Source organism: Lipotes vexillifer, unplaced genomic scaffold, assembly GCF_000442215.2.
Source record: "Lipotes vexillifer unplaced genomic scaffold, Lipotes_vexillifer_v1.1 scaffold987, whole genome shotgun sequence".
Classification (NCBI taxonomy): Eukaryota; Metazoa; Chordata; class Mammalia; order Artiodactyla; family Lipotidae; genus Lipotes; species Lipotes vexillifer.
Window position 1 is genome coordinate 259,034 of NW_006787426.1, and position 23,956 is coordinate 282,989.

At 44.2% G+C, this 23,956-nt stretch overlaps 1 protein-coding gene across 4 annotated transcripts in view; it reads right to left on the reverse strand.

Moving 5' to 3' along the window:
- The window catches only part of DGCR2 (DiGeorge syndrome critical region gene 2), a 70,072-nt gene that overhangs the window by 30,646 nt on the left and 15,470 nt on the right, over positions 1-23,956 (reverse strand). For 2 of the 4 annotated variants that reach the window (XM_007460008.1, XM_007460009.1), the window contains exon 2: positions 6,908-7,030. The exons of the other annotated variants lie outside the window; for them this stretch is intronic. In XM_007460008.1, the coding sequence (XP_007460070.1) occupies positions 6,908-7,030 (123 nt within the window). The remainder of the gene's footprint in view (positions 1-6,907; positions 7,031-23,956) is intronic. 4 annotated transcript variants of the gene reach the window in all.

The following is a 23,956-nucleotide window of genomic DNA, read 5'->3' on the forward strand; positions in this document are numbered from 1 at the left end:
GCGGTACACGGGCCTCTCACTGTTGTGGCCTCTCCCGTTGCGGAGCACAGGCTCCGGACGCGCAGGCTCAGCGGCCATGGCTCACGGGCCCAGCCGCTCCGCGGCATGTGGGATCTTCCCAGACTGGGGCACGAACCCGCGTCCCCTGCATCAGCAGGCGGACTCTCAACCACTGCACCACCAGGGAAGCCCGGAAGACGAAGTCTTAACCACTGGACCACCGGGGAAGTCCCCCACAGTACTCTCTTATAATCCTTTTTGTTTCTGTAAAATTGATAGTAATGTCCCAACTTTCGTTTTTTTTTTTTTGGCTGCGTCAGGTCTTAGCTGCGGCACGTGGGATCTTTGTTGAGGCATATGGGATCTTTCATTGCCACGCAGGCTTCTCTCCAGTTGTGGCATGCGCGTTTTCTCTCTCTAGCTGTGGCGTGCGGGCTCCGCAGTTTGTGGCAGGTGGGCTCTCTTGTTGAGGTGCGCAAGCTCAGTAGTTGTGGCACGTGGGCCTAGTTGCCCTGCGGCATGTGGGATCTTAGTTCCCCAACCAGGGATCGAACCCGCATCCCCATTGGAAGGCAGATTCTTTACCACTGGACCACCAGGGAAGTCCCCTCAACTTTCATTTCTTATTTTAGTTATTTGACTCTTTACTCTCTTTTTTCTTTCCCGGCTTCACTCACTTTATTTTTCTCCCCATTTCAGGGCCCCCAGGGCCTCTGGGCCCTTCCACAGTAGTGGCGTCATTAGCCATTAGGTGTTTCTACAAAGAAGTTCAGTCTTTTCTCTTTAGTCAATCTAGCTAAAGGTTTGTCAATTTTGTTGACCTTTGGTTTTGTTGATTTTCTCCATTGTTTTTCTATTCTGTTTACCTCTGTTCTGATCTTTATTATTTTCTTCCTTCTGCTGGCATTGAGTTTAGTTTGTTCTTCTTTTTCTACTTCCTTAAGGTGTAAAGTTAGATTGTTGATTTGAGACCCTTCCTCCCTCCCTCCAGCTGACACTCTCTCTCTCTTTCTTAATGTAAGTATTTACAGCTACATATTTCCTTCTTAGCACTGTTTTTGCTGCAGCCCCTAAGTTTTGGTTTGTTGTTTTCTTTTAAATAAATTTGTTTATTTATTTATTGGCAGGCAGATTCTTAACCACTGTGCCACCAGGGAAGTCTATGGTTTGTTCTTTTCATTTTCACTTATCTCAAGATATTTTCTAATTTCCTGTGTGATTTCTTCTTGACTCATGCCTGTTTAAGAGTATATTGTTGAATTTCCATGTATTTGTGAATGTTCCAGTTTTCCTTCTACTGTTGATACCTATTATAGTTTCACTCCACTGTGATTTATATGATTTCAATCTTGTAAATTTGTTCAGACTTATTTTGTGGCCTAACATATGGTCTAGCCTAGAGAATGTTAAATGTACATTTGAGTAAAAAGATGTGCATTCTGTTGGTTGTTGTTGGGTGATCCTGTAAGTCCCCAAGGCTCTGTTCACCTTTCTTTGTTTTTTCTGTTCCAAACACTCAGTAATTTCGAATGTTCAGTTTGCAAGCTCACCTAGTCTTTCTTCTGCCTGTTGGAGCCTGCTGCAGAACCCTTCTAGTGAAGTTTTCAATTCAGTTTAGTTTTTTGTCCATATTTTCCTTCACCTCTTTGAGCACACTTAAGATGGTAGCTTTAAAGCCTTTGTTTAGTATGTCTGAGGCCCACTGTTTCTTGAGGGACCGTATCTGCCACATAATTTTCTTCCTTCAAATGGGTTGTGTTCTCCTGTTTCTTTGTACGTCTGTTATTTTGTTGTTGTTGAAAATTAGGCATTTGAATAAATTCTCTCCCAATCTTTGCAGACTGGCTCTGTATTGGGGAAGACCTTCATTAATTAGCAGTGTTTGTTCTAAGCCTTGAGACCAGCTCAGGGTGAAGGCTTAAGGTCTTCTTAGGTCTTTTCTGCACTTGCATTGTGTCTAGTCCTGTGTGTGAACTTCTTTTGATTCTTAAGTATATATGCCTGCTTTAAAATGTCTTAATTTCCCAGAGCCAGTCACCTGCTTCTCAGGGTCTTGGACTACTACTGTATTCCTCCACCCACAGTCCCTTGCCTCAGGCATCTGCAGGTCTGTACCCAGTTTTTGTGAGCATTGCTTTACACTTTCTGCAGTTTTTTGCTGGCTGAGATCCAAACTATGTAATTTTTCCCTATCTGAGCTCCAAGTCAGAAAAAACAGACATCACTCCCTCAGGCAGCCCCCAGACAGGTCAGAATGTTGCAAATAAGGTCACTCTGCTCCCTCTGGTTGGAGGCAAGGAATTTGGAATTGGGTTGTTGCTTCTTTTAGACTGTGCTGTGCCACTGGGGGAGGAAGTGGGCCAAGGGGGAGCAAAAATACCATGGTATTTCCTACCACTTGAACGTGGCTTTTTCCTGATTGGGTGTTCCCATGGTTGCTATAGACTTTGACCGTTTTCCAGAGCTTCCATGAAGTTATTTTAGCCATCTTCTAGTTGCTTTTTGAATGTATGGATGGCAGAATGGGCATCTGAAGTTTCTGAGACAGCCATTTTGCTGACATCAGAATATATTGCTATGCCATGCAGTGCAGCCACAAAAAAAACAAGAAGAATATATTGCTAAAGTTTTCTTTTACTCCCTGAATTAATAAAATAAGAGCTAACATATAGTGAGTGATTGCTGAGTGCTGTGTTCTGCTCTAAGCACACCTTGTGTACATCAATCCTCTAGCAACCCTAAGGTAGGCACTATTATCCCCCGTCTCACAGGTGAGGACAATGAAGTTCAAAAAGCATCTTGCCCACAGGACTACAGCCGGAGGAGGCGGAGGCGGGGAACCAGCCCAGGCAGCTTGGTTCTGAGCCCCCACATTTAACCGCTGTTTTACACACAGCAGAGTTAGCTACCTCAGCCACTCTGTGCTGGTCCTTTTGGTCTAGGATGCTCTATCCAGAGTCCAGGGAGCATCCCGTGGCTGTTTTCTTCCAGAGTCTAGAGAGCACTGGGTGTCTTTCATGTTTAAGAGGAAGGTGGTCCAGCTTGCCAGAGGCTCTGTGGGTACTCGTGGGCCAGGTGCTGGTAGGGTTCAGGTGAGTTCAAGGTGAGAACCCTTCAGCTTGTTGATACCGCTTCCACCTCATCCATGATGCACCAATTTCTCCAGAAAAGACTCCGGCAACCCCCTGCCTGAGGAAACAGACCATTTGGGGAGCAGGGCAGAAGATATGGTCAAGGGTTTCATCTGTCCCCATAGAGAATTTCTCTTAATTCCTCTGTTTACCACCTCCATGGCTCCCCTCTGCTGGGCCTGGTGCCTCCTATTCTGCAGACTGTAAGTCCAAGTGCTATCTAACAGAAATATAATGCAAGCCACATTTCAAAAGAGATGAAATTAATTTTAATAATTGTATTTAACCCAATATATCCAAAGTACTATAATTTCAACATGTAATAAATATTAAGAAGTATTAATGAGGTGTTTTACTTTTTTGTACTAACTCTTTGATATTGAGTGTATACTTTACAGTTGTGATGCATCTTAGTTGGAAACAGCCACATTTCAGGCACTCAGAAGCCACACGTGACTCGTGGCTACCATACTGGACGGCCAAAGTCTGGAAAATAAGCTTCATGTCTGCCATGCAAGAGTCATCTAGCCCCGTGGAGAAAGTGAGGAAGTGAGGAAGCCCAGCCACCCCCAGCCAGATGCCCACCAGCCTGGGCATTTAGGGCCTGCTGGGCAAGCTGGCTCATTTCCTGGTGTTCTCTCCCCTAAGCAGGCCCGCGGTTGCACTTTCTCTGCCACATCAGTTTTCACTTTCCTTCCATTGGCTTCTCTTAAAAAACAAACAAGGCTGTCTAATATCTGAAACATTCCAAAGAGTACATGCAGCACTTATGTAAGATGTAAAGCCTAGTAATAAAGTACGTCATGAACCCCCAGCCCCCGCTAAATCGGTCATCTGCTACAGGGCTGCACCCCGACGTCTGCTTCTCCCAGGCTGACCCCTCTGTCTTCCCACCAGCGAGGAACTGGAAGCCCAGGTTTTGTGTATCTGGGCTGTTCAGCCTTTCTTCCTCTTGGTTTACCACACGCGGATGTATCTGAAAATGAGATGGTGCTCAGTTATGCTTGTCTTTACTGTGCTGTGTGTACTTTTGGGCAACTTGCCCTGTCACCTACATCCTGCTTTAAGAGTTTCCGTGTTGGGCTTCCCTGGTGGCGCAGTGGTTGAGAGTCCGCCTGCCAATGCAGGGGACACGGGTTCGTGCCCCGGTCCAGGAAGATCCCACATGCAGTGGAGCGGCTGGGCCCGTGAGCTATGGCCGTTGAGCCAGCGCGCCTGGAGCCTGTGCCCCGCAACGGGAGAGGCCACAACAGTGAGAGGCCCACATACCGCAAAAAAAAAAAAAAAAAAAGTTTCCGTGTTGCTACAGGAACCTAACAGGCACCTGCTGTCGCTGGGTCAAATACTCCGCTGTGTGAACACGCATTTGGGTTGTTTCCAAGCTGTACATTAGTACGAACAGCACTGCAAAAATTTCTCCAGAGCTTCCCCCAAATGGCAATCCTGGATCACAGAATATCAGGATGTTCAGCTTTGCAGGTTAATGCCTGTTTTCCAAAGTGGGTGTGTCAGTGCACCCCTCTCGCCAGCAGCCCAAAGACCTCCAACACCCGGGTTTGTCAGATGTCCTCAGTTTCGTCAATCTAAGTATCTGCAAAGTGGGAGCTCACTGTCGCCTCTGAATACTCATGAGGTAGGACATCTCTTTATGTGTTGAGCCACCATTCTTGTTCATTTTTCTTATTCGTTGACATGCCTGACCGTCTTTTGTCCATCCGCAGGAGTTCTCTACACACGCTGGATTATAATCCTTTATAGGTTTCCCACTCTGTACTTGTCTGTTCACATTTTTTATTGGGGCTTTTTGATAAAGGGGAGACCTTAATTTTAATCTGGTAAGACTGGTCGTTTCTATTTAAGAGTTAACATTTTTTGTGACTTAAAAAAAACTTCCCTACCAAGGTCATAAAGGTATTCTCCTCTATGGTCTTCCAGGAGTTTTTCTTCAATTAACCTGAAACCGACACTGTTCATCAGGGATCTGATGGCATTCCTTTCGGACTCCAACCTTTGTCTAGGGACGGGTAATCCACTTCTGTCTCAAATCAAGTTTCTCTGGTCCATTTCTGGCAGTTCTTCTGTCTCACCAGTCAATCCCTGAGCCAACTGTGAAGGAAGCCTCAGCACTGGCAAGGCTGGTATGTGCTTCTTTCTCTTCTTCAAAGTAGACAAATGATATTAGGACTTTATCCTTCCATGGGTTTTAGAACTGACTTGTCATATTCCCCAGAACACTGAATCCACAGATCAATAGAAGAAGAACAGGCAGCTTTACCACACTGAGCCTTCCTTGCTAAGAACACCCTGTCTCTTCTTATTCAAGTCTTCTTTAATGTCTCTTAATAAAGCTGTGAATTCTTTCTCCAGTAAAACTTTTACATTCCCGTTTGTATCAGACATGGTTCACTCAGGAGAGCAGGGACCACATAGGTATTTCCAACACAAAGGGAATTTGTGCTTTCAAACAACTGACAAGGCTGGGGGCTGCACAAAGAAAATGGGCCACCTCTAACTGTCAATACCCCCTCTGTGCTACAGCTGAGAGCGAGCAGGCCAGTCTGCCACCCACTGCTGAGCAGAAAATGCTGCCGGGACCACCACCACTCTGCAGCCCTGCCACGCTCCCACTGTCTGAGCCCACACACCCACACTGTGGCCAGGGGAAGAAGGGGCCCCCTACCTTCCACCTTCCAAATGTCACAGGAATGCATCTCAGGGGCTAAACAACACCAGAAGCCTCCGGCAGGGGGTCTGGGTAAGACAGCTCCAGCCCCTGAAAGGCAGGGGCTGTCCTGAAGGCCCAGACTACATCAGGCACACCATCTGCTTTCTACCTCCCCAAAATACTGCTGAAATTACTGATCTACTGTATCATCTTTTCCCATTTTCTTGGTCCCTGTGGTTTTACATCTTTTGTACTCTTTTGTTCTTCTTTGTTATAATTTTAGCAGGCTTTTAGCAGGACAATGAAATAATCTCTTGTGGTCACTCAAGAAGTCCTGCAGTCCAAGGTCAAAAGCAGCCAGACCTAGCACGGCTAGGACTTCCCATGGGTTTACTTAAACTTCACCACATCAGGGATGTCACAGCTGAGCCCCTGCCTGCACCCCGCACCCACAAAGATATTCAATGACTGGGTGGGCTCCCAGACACGGGCCTGCCCTGGAGCCTCCCAGCCTGGCCGCCACCATCCCCAATGTCACCAGAAAGACAGACACCTCAACCAGAGACACACACAAGATAGCCAAGCCAGAACAGGATCCAGGACAACCGGGAGGGGTCGCCTCTCAACAGTCACCTTCACAGGCAGATACTGTCCAACACCTCGAGCCGACACCTAGGTCTTCAGCGGATGAGTGTGTTATGTGTGTGTGTCACAGGCACACGCACACACCCTGGACCAAGCTGAGAGCCAGGACTGCCACGAACACGCTGCTCTTGGGGGCAACCCTCATGGAGGGGACGGGGGCAGAACTGAGCAAAGGAGCTGCAACTCAGACTTCGTGTGGCATCCACCCCTGTCTCCGGGGCCCAAGTAGGCAGGATGGCAAGAGGGCCATGGCTGGTCACCAGGGCTGCCACACAGGGGCTTGCTGTGGGCCGCGGTGCCCCCAAACGTGGCCTCTTGGGCCCCCTCATGCCCCCTATGGCCCTGGCCCTGCAACCGGCCGCACTGGGACCTGCGGCAATGGGCATGTATTTTTTAAAGAGACACAGAAAGAGAGAGGGAGGAGGGGAGGGCGGCCACCATACGCGTCCCCCGGCCCGACACTCACCTGGACAGTTGGCTTCATCACTCTCATCCTCACAGGTCACCAAGCCATCACACTGCCAGGGGAGGGGGATGCACTGGATGGCGCCGCTGCGACAGGCAAACTGACCTGGGTTGCACCGCAGCTCTGTGGGACCAAAGGCAAGAGGCCGTTGAGGATGCGGTGCCACCTGCACCTCTGAGCACACGGGGCAGGGGAGACACAAACACTGACCAGACAGAGGTGCCAGCATGCTTGAATGCGGGGGAGAGGCCGCCCCCACCCAGGGCCTCAGGCCACTGCCTGGATGACGTGGGGGCACGGGGCTCCCGAGGCTTCACAAGGTGCATAGGATGGCGCAGGAAGGGAGGAACAGGGGAGCCTGCCACGAACGGAGACCACAGGGACAGGGGGGAGGAAGGTATTTTGAACTTCAGGTCGCATGCTGTATGGAGCAAAGGTGATTTAGCCAGTAAGTGACATTACAAGACCTGTGCTTTAAGGAAGTGATTTCTGGAAGCAACTGTAATAGGGGACCAGACAAATCACTGAGTAACTCAGTACCAAAGGGCCTGACTGAGGCAGGGGTCAGCCAGCTCCTGCCACCCGCCTGCCCTGGCTCTCAGGTGTGCTGTCAGCAGGCACGGCTGGGGAGAGACCATCCTTGGGGTAAGAGGGAACAATAACAATAACTGAAGCTCATCAGGGCCACAAAAGCGCCTGTTCTCAGGATCCACACTGGAAACAACTTCTAAGTCATGGGGCACTGGGTCAAGATGCAGAAGAGTCTTGCCTGGTTAGTGGGGAAGAATTAACTCTAGGCTGAATGCTGCCCTAGTCCCGACTAACCAAGATTAAAACGAAGAGCTGAAATGACCAAACTGTTTCCAAGTCACATCCTGAAACAAAGCTCAAGAATATTTATAGGAATATGCAGAAATATGCAGAACTCAGAAAGTCAAAATTCATAGTCTGGGCTTCCCTGATGGTGCAGTGGTTGAGAGTCCACCTGCCGATGCAGGGACACGGGTTCATGCCCCGGTCCAGGAAGATCCCACATGCCGCGGAGCGGCTAGGCCCGTGAGCCATTGCCGCTGAGCCTGTGCGTCCAGAGCCTGTGCTCCGCAACAGGAGAGGCCACAACAGTGAGAGGCCCGTATACCGCAAAAAAAAAAAAAAAAATTCATAGTCTGCCATCCAATAAAAAAATTACCAGACATGCAAGCAGGAAATTATGACCAAAATGAGGAGGAAAAAAATCAATCCAGAAATGGCAGAAATGACAGAAAAGATAAAAACATTAAGAATTATTATAACTGTATTGTAAATGTTGAAGAAGTTAGAGGAAAGATTAAACATGTTAAGTAGAGATATGGAAGACACAAAGAAAGAAACCTACTGTGAGAGATACAAACACACTGCACAAACAAGAGAAACTCTAAACAGAAAGAAAAGAAGGCTAGAAAAAAATGAATTGTGGCTCTGAGACCACTTCAAGCCACCCGTACACATGTACACGGAGGGGAAACAGAAAAAATATTTGAAGAAACAATGGCAGAAAAATTCCCCAATTTGATGAAAACTATAAACCCACAGATACAAGTAGCTCAATGAAGCGCAGACACAAGAAATAGAAAAATACTCCAGGGCACATCATAATCAAATAGCCTAAAATCAGCAATAAAGAGAAAAGTCTTAAAAGCAGATAAAAAAGACATGATGCACAGAAAAACAAAGTAAAGATGACAGCAGATTTCTCACTAGAAACAACACAAGCTGGAAGATGGTGGAACGACACTTCTCAGTTCTGAGAGGAAAAAAGAAAAGACTGCCAACCTGGAGGCACTTAAAGCAAATGCACACATACTCCATTGTGGGGTTTATACCCTGAGTGGAAGTAAAATCGTGACAACAGCAGCACAAAAGCCGGGAAGGGAGAAACTGAAGCATACCGTATAAAGGCTCTAACACTACAGGTAAAGTGGTCTGTCCCATGAATGCGATAAGTTAAGGTTGAATATCACTAAACTAACACAAGAGCTACAGCAAATAAGCCAATGAGGAAGACAAAAGCAACAAAACACACTCAACACAAAGGAAGAATAAACAAAGGGAAAAGGAAACAACAGTTGGCACAAATAGAAAACAAATGACAAAATGGCAGACTGTAATTAAATCTGCCTGATCAATAAACATATGGGGTGATCGAAACACCCTAATTAAAAGGCAGAATTTGTTACACAGGTAAAAAAAGCACGATGAAACTACATGTGTCTAAAAGAAACCCACTTTATATAAGGACACAAATAGGTGAATATGAAACAATGGAAAAAGATATGGCATGCTAACACGGATGAAAAGAAAGCAGAGAGAGGGCTTCCCTGGTGGCGCAATGGTTGGGAGTCCGCCTGCTGATGCAGGGGACACGGGTTTGTGCCCTGGTCCGGGAGGATCCCACATGCCGTGGAGCGGCTGGGCCTGTGAGCCATGGCCGCTGAGCCTGCACGTCCGGAGCCTGTGCTCCGCAATGGGAGAGGCCACAGCAGTAAGAGGCCCACGTAGCACAAAAAAAAAAAGAAAAAGAAAGAAAGCAGAGGTGGCTGTATATATATATATATATTTTTTTTTTGATTTATTTTTTGGCTGTGTTGGGTCTTTGTTGCTGCGTGGGGGCTTTCTCTAGTTGCGGTGAGCGGGGACTACTCTTCGTTGTGGTGGGCATGCTTCTCATTGCGGTGGCTTCTCTTGTTGCGGGGCACAGGCTCTAGGCGCATGGGCTTCAGTAGTTGTGGCATGCGGGCTCAGTAGTCATGGCTTGTGAGCTCTAGAGCGCAGGCTCAGTAGTTGTGGTGCACTGGCTTAGTTGCTCCGCGGCATGTGGGGTCTTTCCAGACCAGGGCTCAAACCCATGTCCCCTGCATTGGCAGGCAGATTCTTAACCACTGCACCATCAGGGAAGTCCCAGGGGTGGCTGTATTAATACCACACAAAGGAGACTTCAGGGCAAATAATATTACGAGGAATGAAGAAGGTATTTAATAGTGATAAAGGACATAATAACCTTAAATGTCTCTGCATCTATAGCAGAGCTTCAAATGAAGGAAAAACTGCTGTAACTGCTAATAGACAAATTCACAATCAACTTCAATCCCTTCTCTCAATAACTGATAGAACAAGCAGACAGAAAATCAGCAAGGATACAGACAACCTGAACAGCACTATCAACCAGCTGGACCCAACTGACATTCACAGAGATCTCTGCCCAACTACAGCAGAATACACATTCTTTTCACATGCGTACAAAACACTGACCATAATAGATAAATATATGAGCCATAAAACAAATCTCAATACATTCATAAAGGTTCAAATTTAAGTGTGTTGTTTGATCACAATGGAATTAAATTAAAAATCAACAGGAGAAAGATGTCTGGGAAATCCCCCAACTATATGGAAAACAACTGACATACTTCTAAATAGCCTATGAGTCAAACAGGAAATGAAAAGGGAGATTAGAAAGCATTTTAATTTAATGAAAATTTGTGAAATGCAACTAAAGCAGTTCACAGAGGCAAATGTATTGCATTAAATTTCTGTATCAGGGGATTTCCCTCGTGGCGCAGTGGTTAAGAATCCGCCTGCCAATGCAGGGGACGCGGGTTCGAGCCCTGGTCTGGGAACATCCCACAAGCCGAGGAGCAACTAAGCCCGTGCACCACAACTACTGAAACCCGAGCACCTAAAGCCCATGCTCCACAACGAGAAGCCACTGCAGTGAGAAGCCCATGCACCACAACGAAGAGTAGCCTCTGCTCGCGGCAACTAGAGAAAGCCTGTGTGCAGCAACAAAGACCCAACACAGCTGTAAACAAACAAACAAATAAATAAGTTTTTTAAAATGCTTAAAATTCCTATATCCGAAAAGAAGAAAGGTCTCAAATCAATGACCTCAGCTGCCACTTTAAGAAATCAGAACATGGCTTCCCTGGTGGCGCAGTGGCTGAGAGTCCGCCAGCCAATGCAGGGGACACGGGTTCGTGCCCCGGTCCAGAAAGATCCCACATGCCGCAGAGCGGCTAAGCTTGTGAGCCATGGCCGCTGAGTCTGCGCGCCCGGGAGCCTGTGCTCCTCAACGGAGAGGCCACAACAGCGAGAGGTGCGTGTACAGAAAAAAAAAAACAAAAAAAACTTTCCTTTTCAAAAGACATTGTTAAGAGAATAAAAAGAAAAGTCGCATACTGGGAGAGAAGAACTGTAAATCACACATCTGATAAAGGATTTGTATCCAGAATATATAAAGAACTCTCATATTTCAATAAAAAGAAAACAACCCACCCAATTTTTAAAATGGGCAAAAGATTTTAATGGACAATTAACTAGGGAATTCCCTGGCAGTCCAGTAGTTAGGACTTGGTGTTCTCACTGCCAGGCTGCCAGGGCCCCAGGTTCAATCCCTAGTTGGAGACGTAAGATCCCACAAGCCTTGAGACATGGCCAAAAAAAAAAAAAAAAGAATGCACAATTAACCAAAGAAGATACAGATGGCAAAAACACATAAAAAGATGCTCAACACCATTACTCATTAAGGAAATGCAAATTAAAGTCGTAATGAGATACCATTATATATTAGAATGGCTAAAATGAAAAATGACAATACCAAGAGCTGACAATATGTGAGTTAACTAGAACTCTCCTACAGTGCTAGTGGGAATGTAAAAATGGTACAACTACTGTGGAAAACAGTTTGACAGTTTCTAAAAGGCTGAATATATACCTACTATATGACACAGTCATTCCACTCCTAGGGATTTATCCAAGAGAAGTATATGACCATACAGAGACATATTCAGAGTAATATTATTTGCAATAGCCAAAAGCTGGAAACAACCCAAATGCCCCAAACAACTGAATGGATAAACAAACTTCAGTGGAGCCATACCATGGAATACTACTCAGCAGTAAAAAGGAGTGAACCACTGAGATGCAGCAACATATAAGACAAAAGAGGACCAAAACGAGCAGCCAGCTGCAGGCTGCAGTTTGCCAAACCCTGTTCGAGAGTTAAGTGTCAAAATAAATCTACCCATACCCAGCACCTAACACAGGGACGTGCCCACTGAATGTCTGCCGAACTGAACTACTCTGTTCTTTAAGTCGCTAACGAAGCGTCATCAGTTCTCATATCCCCGGGAAGGTTCTTTCCCTTCCTGACTCACCTGCACAGTGCAGGGGCTGTTCAGAAAGCAATCCAACCTGTGAATCACTGGTTAACACATGTGAATTGCTCATTCAAAAAATATTTGCCAAGCACCACTTTGTGCTGGGCAACCCTCCAGGTGATTGTGCTAGTGTGGTCAATGGAGCAGGGAGAGCCAGGACGTGGCACAGCCTGCCTTGCATGCCGGGCGGGGACCAACACACAGTCAGCTGCTTACTGTGTCTGACGGGGAGTCCCGCGGGTCTCACTGGTGTTACTCCAGCTGTAAATCAACATTCCCTCTCCTTTCTTCCTCAGTATCCTCTCGGGTCCCCTTGTAAAGCATCCAGCACAATTTCTACCACATACAAAGCTGCTCAAAAATCGTCTCCCCGTCTTTCCACTACTGGGCTCACCAAGGTCCTGTCCCAGCTCCCTCTTGTGATGACTATCTCCTGGCTGGCTACTCTAGCCAATGGATTGTTGGTGCTTTTTGAAATAATCCATGCCCTCACCATGTACGTGCAAGGCCACAACACCAAAACACGAACTTCTTTCACACTAGTTCTCAAATCTTTTCATTTCAAAACCTTTTTATACTCTTAAAAATTCTGAGAACACCAAACATCTTTTGTTTATATGGGATACATCTATCATTTACTGTATTGAAATTAAAGCTGAGAAACTGTGTAAACACAAGCTTCCCAAGCATTTACTCAAAAGGTTAAACACATAATAAATGCTGGACAGGGTGCAGAGAAAAAGGACCCCTCCCACACTATTGGTGGGAAGTAAACTGGTGCAGTCACTATGGAGAACAGTACGGAGGTTCCTCAAAAACTAAAAATAGAGCTACCATATGATCTGGTAATCCCAATCCTGGGCATATACCTGGAGGAAACCATACTTTGAAATGATACATGCACCCCAATATTCACTGCAGCACTATTTACAATAGCCAGGACATGGAAGCAACCTAAATGTCCATCAACAGATGAATGGATAAAGATGTGGTACATATATACAATGGAATATTACTCAGCCATAAAAAAGAATGAAATAATGCTCTTTGCAGCAACATGGATGGATCTAGAGATTACCACACTAAGTGAAGTCAGACAAAGAAAAACAAATACCATACGATACCACTTACATGTGGAATCTAAAAATGATACAAATGAACTTATTTAGAAAACAGAAACAGACTCACAGACCTAGAAAACAAACTTATGGTTACCAAAGGGGAAATGTCAAGGGGAGGGATAAATTAAGAGGCTGGATTAACATATACACACTACCAGGACCTCCTGTATAACACAAGGAACTCTACTCAATACTCTGTAATAACCTATGTGTGAAAAGAATCTGAAAAAAGAATGGATATATGTATAACTGAATCACTTTGCTGTACACCTGAAACTAACACTACATTGTAAATCACCTGTACTCCAATATAAGAAAAAAAAAAAAAAGCTTAAACACAGAGTTACTATAGGAGCCAGCAATCCCACTCCTAGGTATGTGTCCAAGAGAACTGAATGCCAGGACTCACAGACACCTGTCCTCTGATGCTCACAGCAGCATGACTCACCAGAGCCAAGAGGAGGAACAACCCAGGTGTCCAGCAACAGATGATGGATAAACAAGCTGTGGCCTGTCCATACAATGGAATACTACTGGGTCATAAAAAGGAAGCAAATTCTGACACATGCTAAAATGTGGATGAAATTTGAGGACATTATACTCAGTGAAACAAGCCAGACACAGGAGGACAAGTACTGTATGACTCCACGTACATGAAGTCCCTGGAGCAGTCAAATCCACAGAGACATAAAGTGGAAGAGGTTGCCAGGGGCTGGGGGTTGGGGATGGGAGCTTTTGTCTGATGGGGACAGAGTTTCAGTTTGGGAAGATGAAAAAGTTCTGGAGATGAATGGCAGTGACGGCTGCACACTACGGCCAATATACTCACACTGACCTGTACACTTAAGATGGTTAAAGTGGTAAACCTGATGTCATGTGAATTTTACCACAATTTTTAAAAACCCTTTAAAAGAAAGGAGAGGGCTTTCCTGGTGGTGCAGTGGTTGAGAGTCCACCTGCCGATACAGGGGACACGGGTTCATGCCTCAGTCCGGGAAGATCCCACATGCCGCAGAGCAGCTGGGCCTGTGAGCCATGGCCGCTGAGCCTGCGCGTCCGGAGGCTGTGCTCCGCAACAGGAGAGGCCGCAACAGTGAGAGGCCCGCGTACCGCAAAAAAAAAAAAAAGAAGAAGAAAGGAGAGAGAGAATAAATAAATAAACGAATGAATGAAAAGAGAGAGAATCCCAAGCACATATCCCATTGGCCATCACATCAGGTAGCCTCCGGAAACAGCACTCTGCACCTGTGAGAGAGGGAGAGAAAGGCAGAGGACCTCTTGGTGCTGTCCTAGAAACTCCAGCCACACGGGGAGAGCTACTGCTTTTTTTTTAAAAAAAATATTTATTTTTTTATTTTTATCTTTGGCTGCATTGGGTCTCCATTGCTGCGCACGGGCTTTCCTCTAGCTGCGGCGAGTGGGGACTACTCTTTGTTATGTGCACAGGCTTCTCACTGCGGTGGCTTCTCTTGTGAAGCATGAGCTCAAGGAGCATGGGCTCAGTAGTTGTGGCTCACAGGCTCTAGAGTGCTGGCTCAGTAGTTGTGGCTCACGGGCTTAGTTGCTCCACGGCATGTGGGATCTTCCCGGACCAGGGCCCGAACCCGTGTCCTTCGCATTGGCAGGCTGATTCTCAACCACTGCGCCACCAGGGAAGCCCAGAGCTACTGCTTTAACCACGCGATGTCTGGGGCCTGGAGGACTCGTGCCCTGTAGAAATGTCATGTCTCTGCAGCACAGATTCTTTCTCTAGATTCAATTTCTTCTTTGTCAGCAAGTCTCGGCCTCATTTTAAATTATGTAAAGTGAGCTGTCTCAGATTTCTGTGTGAAATTTAGTACATGGCCTAAATTGTCTGGAACTGATTTCCTCTCAACATTTACCCACAAAGAAATAGAGGAAGGGACTTACATGGCGCACCAGTAGTTAGGACTCTGTGCTTTCACTGCCTGGGCCCGGGTTCAATCTCTGGTCAGGGAACATGCCATATGGCGCGACCAGAAAAAAAAAAAAAAAGAAAGAAAGAAATAGAGGGGGACTTCCCTGGTGGCACCAGTGGTTAAGAATCCACCTGCCGGGCTTCCCTGGTGGCGCAGTGGTTGAGAGTCTGCCTGCTGATGCAGGGGACATGGGTTCGTGCCCCGGTCCGGGAAGATCCCACATGCCGTGGAGTGGCTGGGCCCGTGAACCATGGCCGCTGAGCCTGCGCATCCACTGTCGGGCTGGCACAGCAGGACAGGACCCAGATCCCCAGCCCCAAAGCCAGCACAGCTAAGCGGAATCCGGGCAGGAATCACAGCCGCCTTGCCAGGATGCTTCACACTCTGATGTGGGGTGTGACTAACCCATCGTCCTTCAGAGGGTTGGGTCCAAATTTTCTGATTCTGACCCATTTTCTCTCTGTTAAGACAGAAGTCAGAGGACTCATGAAATGCAGCGCCTCCGTAGAGGTCAGCCCCACAAAGCCCTAGGGGACCAGGGCTGCCTGTCTGCCAACCGGACCCGCAGAGCTAGGGGTGCACCAAAGCACTGTGAACATGAAAAGGCTCCTGTGGTGGTTTCAAAATACGTCCACTGATGCTTTGATGTGCCTCCCTACCACCAGGGGCTCCCCAGTCACTGTGACCTTCAAACCCTTCACTGAGCCAGGGCCAGGCTCCCCCTCACTCAGCCCACCTGAGGGAGAGAAGACGCCCCCTGCTACCCGGCACCTGCCTGTCCCAGGGGAGCGGCAGCCACTCCCGCCCATCAGCTGAGGAGTCACAAGGCTGGACTTTGTCCCCCCCCAACACAAAGTGACAAGGCCGAAGTTCAGTGTTGATTTCTCATAAATAACAAGCACGTTCTACATCCAGGAGGTGAAGTGACCATCACCTGCAACCTTCTCTCCTCGGACACGGCCCAGTCAGGACACCGGCTGGTCTGCTCTGCCTGCCCTTCCCTATGAGTCTCCTCAGTGGATGAGCCTAGAAGAGGAGGGGAGACCCCAGGAAAAGGACGGGACCAGAGAGGAAAGGCAGGATCGCCACGCATTTCTACTGAACCAACAGCACCTCAAGGAACCAACAGCAACCAGCAACAAGTCTACACTTTACGAGGGCTGGGTGCAGGGGAGGGAGGGAGGGGTATACTTGGGAGGGAGACCAGGGTAAAGGGGTGGGCAGAACTGGAGTAACAGCATCCGCCTCTGACGGAACACCCACCAGCAGCTTCATCCAACACTCGTGCCACACATTTTTTACTTTTATTTTTTTCTCCCGGTTTTATTGATATAATGACAAACAGCACTGTATAAGTTTAAGGAGTGCACCATAATGATCTGACTTACAGACATCGTGAAATGATTATCACAATAAGTTTAGTGAATGTCAATCATCTCATATAGATACAAAATTAAAGAAGCAGAGACATTTTTTTCCTTGGGATGAGAACTGTTAGGGTTTATTCTCTTAACGACTTTCCTATATAACACGCAGCAGTCTTAATTCTATTTATCATGTTGTACATTACATCCTGAGCACTTATTTATCTTACAACTGCAAGTTTTTACCTTTCGACTGCCTTCATCCAATTCCCCCTCCTCCCCCAACCCCCGCCTCTGGTAACCACAAATCTGATCTCTTTTCTCTGAGTTTATTTTTTGAAGTATGACTGACCTACAACACTATTTTAGTTTCCGTTATATAACATAGTGATTCTATATTTCTATACACTTCAAATGATCACAACTCCAGCTACCATATCTGTCACCATGCAAAGTTATTATAATATTATTGACCATATTCCCTATGTTGTATATTTCATACCTGTGAACGATTACATTGCAACTGTAAGTTTGTATCTCTTAATCCCCCTCACCTATTTCTTTCCTTCCCCCACCCCTCCCTTCTGCAACCACCTGCTTCTTCTCTGTATCTATAACTCTGTTTCTGTTTTGTTACACTTGTTTGTTTTGTCTCTTTTAAAATTTTTATTTATTTATTTGGCTGCGCTGGGTCTTAGTTGCAGCACGTGGCACCTATGTTGCGGCATGCAGGATCTTTAGTTGCAGCATGCAGGATCTCTGGTTGTGGCATGCGGGATCTTTAGTTGCAGCATGCGGGATCTAGTTCTCTGACCAGGGATCAAAACCGGACCCCTTGCATTGGGAGGGCAGGGTCTTAACCACTGGACCACCAGGGAAGTCCCTGTTTTGTTTTTTTTAGATTCAACATATAAGTGAAATCATACAGTATTTGTCTTTCTCTGACTTATTTCAATTAGCATAAGACCCTCTAGGTACATCCACGTTGATACAAGTGGCAAGATTTTACTCTTTTTATGACTGAGTAATATCCCACTGTATATATATACCACATCTTCTTTACCTACTCATCAACCTATGGGCACACTTAGGTTGCTTTCATATCCTGGCTATTGTATACAGTGCTGCAATAAACATAGGCGTGCATATATCTCTTTTACTTAGTATTTTCATTTTCTTCGGATAAATACCAAGGAGTGGAACTGCTGCACCGTATATGGTGGTTTTATTTTTAACTTTTTGAGGACTCTCCATACTGTTTTCCATAGTGGCTGCACCAATTTACATTCCCACCAACAGTGCACGGAGGTTCCCTTTTCTGCACATCTTTGCCAATACTTGTTGTCTTTTTGATGACAGCCATTCCGACAGCTGTGAGGTGATATCTCATTGCGGTTTTGAATTGCATTTCACTGATGATTAGTGGTGTTGAGCATCTTTTCATGTGCCTGTTGGCCTTCTGTACGTTTTCTTTGGAAAAACATCTATTCACATCTCTGCCCATTTTTTAATGTTTATTTTTTTTTATGTGACTGTAAATGGGACTGTTTTCTTAATTTCTCTGACAGTTCAGTGTTAGTGTATATAAATGCCACAGATTTCTGTATATTAATTTTGTATCCTGCAACTTTACAAAATTCATTGATGAGCTCCAGCAGTTTTTTGGTGGCATCCTTAGAATTTTCTATGTATAGTATCATGTCATCTGCAAACAGTGACAGTTTTACTTCTTCCTTTCCAATTTGGATTCCTTTTATTTCTTCTTTTTCCTTCTTCTTCTTTTTTGGCCACGTCGTGCGGCATGCGGGATCTAAGTTCCCTGACCAGGGATGGAACCCGGGCCCCCTGCATTGGGAGCACAGAGTCTTAACCACTAGACCGCCAGGGAAGTCCCTATTCCTTTTTTTTTTTTTTTTTTATTTTCTTTTTCCTGTCTGATTGCTGTACCTAGGACTTCCATTACTCTGCTGAATAAATAGTGGCAAGAGTTGGCATCCTGTCTTGTTCCTGATCTCATAGGAAATGCTTTCAGCTTTTCACTGTTGAGAATGATGTTAGCTGTGGACTTGGCATATATGGCCTATATTAGGTATGTCTCTTCTATACCTACTTTGTTGAGAGTTTTTTAAAATTACAAACGGATGCTTAATTTTGTCAAAAGTTTTTCCACATCTATTGAGATGACACTTTTATTCTTTAATTTGTTAATGTGGTGCATCACATTGATTGATTTGTGGATAGTGAACCATCCTTGCATCACTGGGAGAAATCCTACTTGATCATGGGGATTTTAATGTATTATTATTTTTGTTTATTTTTTTAAATTTTATTTTTTTAAATTTTTGGCTGTGTTGGGTCTTCATTGCTGCGCACAGGTTTTCTCTAGTTGTGGCGAGCGGGGGATACTCTTTGTTGCAGTGTGTGGGCTTCTCATTGTGGTGGCTTCTCTTGTTGCAGAGCACGGGCTCTAGGCGCGCAGGCTTCAGCAGTTGCAGCATGGGGGCTCAGTAGCTGTGGCACGCGGGCTCTAGGGCGTGCGGGCTTCAGTAGTTGTGGCTCACGGGCTCTAGAGTGCAGGCTCAGTAGTTGTGGCACATGGGCTTAGTTGCTTCCCAGACCAGGGATCGAATCCCTGTCCCATGCACTGAGCAGGTGGATTCTTAACCACTGTACCACCAGGGAAGTCCGGGATTTTAATGTATTGTTGAATTCGGTTTGCTAATATTTTGTTGAGGATTTTGGCATCTATGTTCATCAATGATATTGGAATGTAATTTTCTTTTTTGTGATATCTTTGTCTGGTTTTGGTATCAGGGTGATGCTGGCCTCACAGAATGAGTTCAGAAGCGTTCCTCTCTGTAATTTTTTTGAATAGTTTGAGAAGGAAAGATATTAACTCTTCTCTAAATGGCTGGTAGAATTCACCTGTGAAGCCATCTGGTCCTGGACTTTTGTTTGTTGGGAGTTTTTTTTTTACTTACTGATTCAATTTCATTACTGGTAATTGGTCTGTTCATATTTTCTATTTCTTCCAGGTTCAGTCTTGGGAGATTTTACATTTCTAGGAATTTGTCCATTTCTTCTAGGTTGTCCATTTTATTAGCATTTAATTGTTCATAGTAGTCTTTTATGATCCTTTGTATTTCTGTGGTATCAATTGTAATGTCTCATTTTTCATTTCAGATTTTATTTGGGCCCTCTCTCTTTCTTACTGATGAGCCTGGCTAAAGGTTTATCAATTTTGTTTAGCTTTTCAAAAACCCAGCTCTTAGTTTCATTGATATTTTCTATTGTTTTTTAGTCTCCATATTTTATTTATTTATGCTCTGATCTTTCTTTCTTTCTTTCTACTAACTTTGGGTTTTGTTCTTCTTTTTCTAGTTTCCTTATGTTGTTTGAGATTTTCTTATTTCCTGAGGTAGCTTATATCATTATAAACGTTCAAAACTGCTTTTGCTGTATCCTATAGATTTTGGATCATTGTGTTATTTTTTATTTATTTATTTATTTTTGACTGCATCAGGTCTTAGTTGCAGCACGCAGGATCTTTTGTTGCAGTGTGTGGGCTTCTCTCCAGTTGTGGCGCGCAGGCTCCAGATCGCATGGGCTCTGTAGTTTAGCACGCAGGCTCTCTAATTGCGGTGCACAGGCTTAGTTGCCCCACGGCATGTGGGATCTTAGTTCCCCATCCAGGGATCAAACCCATGTCCCCTGCATTGGAAGGTGGATTCTTAACCACTGCACCACCAGGGAAGTCCCTGGATCATTGTGTTTTTGTTTTCATTTATCTCCAGGAATTTAACACTTATTTCTTCAATGATCCATTGGTTGTTTAGCAGTATATTGTTTAGCCTCCACATGTTTGTGTTTTTTGTATTTTTTCTTGTAGTTGATTTCTAGTCTCACAGTTTTGTGGTAGAAAAAGATGCTTGATATGATTTCAGTCTTCTTAAATTTACTGAGACTTGTCTTGTGGCCTGGCATATGGTCTATGCTAGAGAATGTTCCATGTGCACTTGAAAAGAATGTGTATTCTGCTGCTTTCAGATGGAATGTTCTATATAGGTCTATTAAGTCCATGTGTCTAATGTGTTGTTTAATGTTGTTTAAGACCAGTGTTTCCTTACTGATTTTCCTTCTGGATGATCCTTCCATTGATGAAAATGGGATGTTAAAATTCCCTACTATTATTGTGTTACTATCAATGTCACCCTTTATGTTCTTAGGTTGCTCCTATGTATATATATATTGTTTAAGACTTTTTTTTTTTTAATGTGGACTGAATTTTTAAAGTCTTTATTGAATTTCTTACAATATTGCTTCTGTTTTATGTTTTGGTTTTTTGGCCCTGAGGCATGTGGAATCTTACCTCCCTGACCAGGGATCGAACCCGCATCCCCTGCATTGGAAGGCGAAGTGTTAACCGCTGGGCCACCAGGGAAGTCCCTGGGTGCGTGTATATTTACAACTGTTATATTTTATTCTTGGATTGATCCCTTATTATGTAATATCCTGTCTGTCACTTCTTCCAATCTTTGTTTTAAAGTGTATTTTGTCTGATGTAAGTATTGCTACCTCAGTTTTCTTTTCATTTCCATTTGCATGAAATACCTTCTTCTATCCCCTCACTTTCAGTCTGTGTGGCTTTACATGTGAGGTGAGTTACCTTTAGGCAGCATATATATGGGTCTTATTTTGTGCATCCACTCAGCTACTCTCTGTCTTTTGATTGGAGTATTTAGTCCATTTACATTTAAAGTAATTATTCATATGCACCTACTTAATTTCCATTTTGTTGACTGTCTTTGAGTTGTTTTTTAATTCTTTTTTGTTCCTTTCTTCTTTTGCTCTATTCCCTTGTGATTTGACGTATCTTTCAGGTTATATTTGGATTCTTTTCTTTTTGTGTGTGTGTGTATTTATTACAGGTTTTTGGTTTGTGGTTATCATGAGGTTTATATATAGATGTAGTTAGATAGATACATACATAGATAGATATGATTATTGTAAACTGCTGATCTCTTGAGTTCAAATGCATTCTAACCTGCATTTTTACTGCCCACTCCTGCACAAAGTTTACTGGTTTGACATCATATTTTATATATTTTTGTTTTGTGTATCCCTTTACTTATGATGGATATAGGTGATTTTACTACTTTTGTCTTTCAACCTCCCTATTGGCTTCATACGTGGTTGATTTACTACTTTTACTGTGTATTTCTTTTTACCAATTAGATTTTTCCTTTCATTATTTTCATATTTCTAGTTGTGGTCTTTTATTTTCCACTAGAGAAGTCCCTTTAACATTTTTTGTAAAGCTGGTTTGATGGTGCCGAACTCTTAGTTTTTACTTGGCTGTTAACATTTTGATCTCACCATGAAATCTGATGAAAGTCTTGCTGGTTTGCAGAACTGGAGTGATAGCTATCTCACTTCTTATGTAACATATATCAGCAATTTCATACAACACTCAAAACATATTCTGATGACAGCCATGGTAATAGTATAGTCAGTACATCTCAAGAGCAACAACAGCTATAGCAAAATCAGATTCTTGAAAGTTCATTTTGCATGTGCCAAGCAGTGTATAAAGTGCCTCGAATACATTTTTACACTTAAATCCTTAAGACAAACCCATTAGCTCCTTCAAACAACAGAGCCTTGTGCCTCCTGGGGGCCAGGTACTGTGCTGGATGCAAGCAAGAACAGAAGGAGAAGTACAAGGTCTCTGCTCTCACAGAGCTCAAAGTCTAGTAAGGAGGCAGATCTTCCTAACCATGGAGTAGGCAAAGATTACCATAAAAGAAAAAACTGATAAATTGGACTTCTTCAAAATTCACAATTTCTTTGATCAAAAGCTCAGTAAAGATACCTAGTTCAATGGAACAGAACACAGAGCCCAGAAATAAACCCACACTAATGTGGCCAATTGATTTTTGACAAAGGCACAAAGACAATTCAATGGAGAAAGAATAATATCTCATTAAGTGGTAGTGAAACAATTGGAAATCCACATATCAAAAAATGAAGCTCAACTCACAGACATACAAAACAAAATTATGGTTACCAAAGGGGAAAGGGGTTGGGGGTGGGAGGGATAAATTAGGAGTTTGGGATTAACAGATACACACTACTATATATAAACTAGGTAAACAACAAGGACCTATATATAGCATAGGAAACTATATTCAGTATCTTGTAATAACCTACGATGGAAAAGAATCTGAAAAAGAATATATGTAATATAAATATATGTATAAACATATGTGTAACTATAAATACATATACATATATATATCTGAATCACTTTGCAGTACACCTGAAACTAACACAACAGTGTAAATCAACTATACTTCAAAAAATAAAAAATCCCAGTGCTCTACCACTCAAAAAAACAAAACAACAACAAAAACAAAAACCCCAGAAAAACAAACCTCAACCCATACCTTAATATTAACCCAAAACAGATCAAGGACTTAAATATAAAACCTAACACTATAAAACTTCTAGGAGAAAATATGTGAAAAATGTGAACCTGCGTTAGGCAAAGAGTGCTTACGTTCATCACCAAGAAGGAAAATTATTATAAACTGGACTTTACCAGAAGACAAGTGGTTGCCAGGTGGGACCTCAAGGCAGAGGAGGCACTGACCACAAGGTGCACAAGGGAAGTACGCGGGGATAGAAGTGTGTTCCGCATCCTGAGTGTGGTGCTGGTTACATTTGTCAAAGCTCAAAGAATGATATACAGGAAGAGTGAATTTTAGTGTACTAAACAAATAAACAGATGTTTTTAAAAGTACAGTTAAGCAAATGAATGGGTAAGTCACTGACAGAAAATATCTGCAACACATCTAAGAACTTTTGTATATCTGGAATACAAAAAGAACTTCTACAACTCAACAATAAAAATAAATAACGAAAAGGCAAAAAACCTCATACAAGTGAGCAAAATATTTGAAGAAACACTTCTCCAAAGAAGATACATGAATGGTTAAAAAGGACATGAAAAAGGACTTCCCAGGTGGTCCAGGGGTTAAGACTCTGTGCTTCCACTGCAGGGAGCATGGGTACAATTCTTGGCTGGGAAACTAAGATCCCGCATGCCGTGTGGCATGGCCAAATTAAAAAAAAAAAAAAAAAAAAAAAAAAAAAAAAAAAAAAAAAAAGGACATGAAAAAGTTCTCAACGTCATCACTCACAGGGAAATGCAATTAAGAAGAACCACCTGGGCTTCCCTGGTGGCACAGTGGTTGAGGGTCCACCTGCCAATGCAGGGGACATGGGTTCGTGCCCCAGTCTGGGAAGATCCCACATGCCGCGGAGTGGCTGGGCCCATGATCCATGGCCGCTAAGCCTGCGTGTCCGGAGCCTGTGCTCCGCAACGGGAGAGGCCACAACAGTGAGAGGCCCGCGTACCACAAAAAGA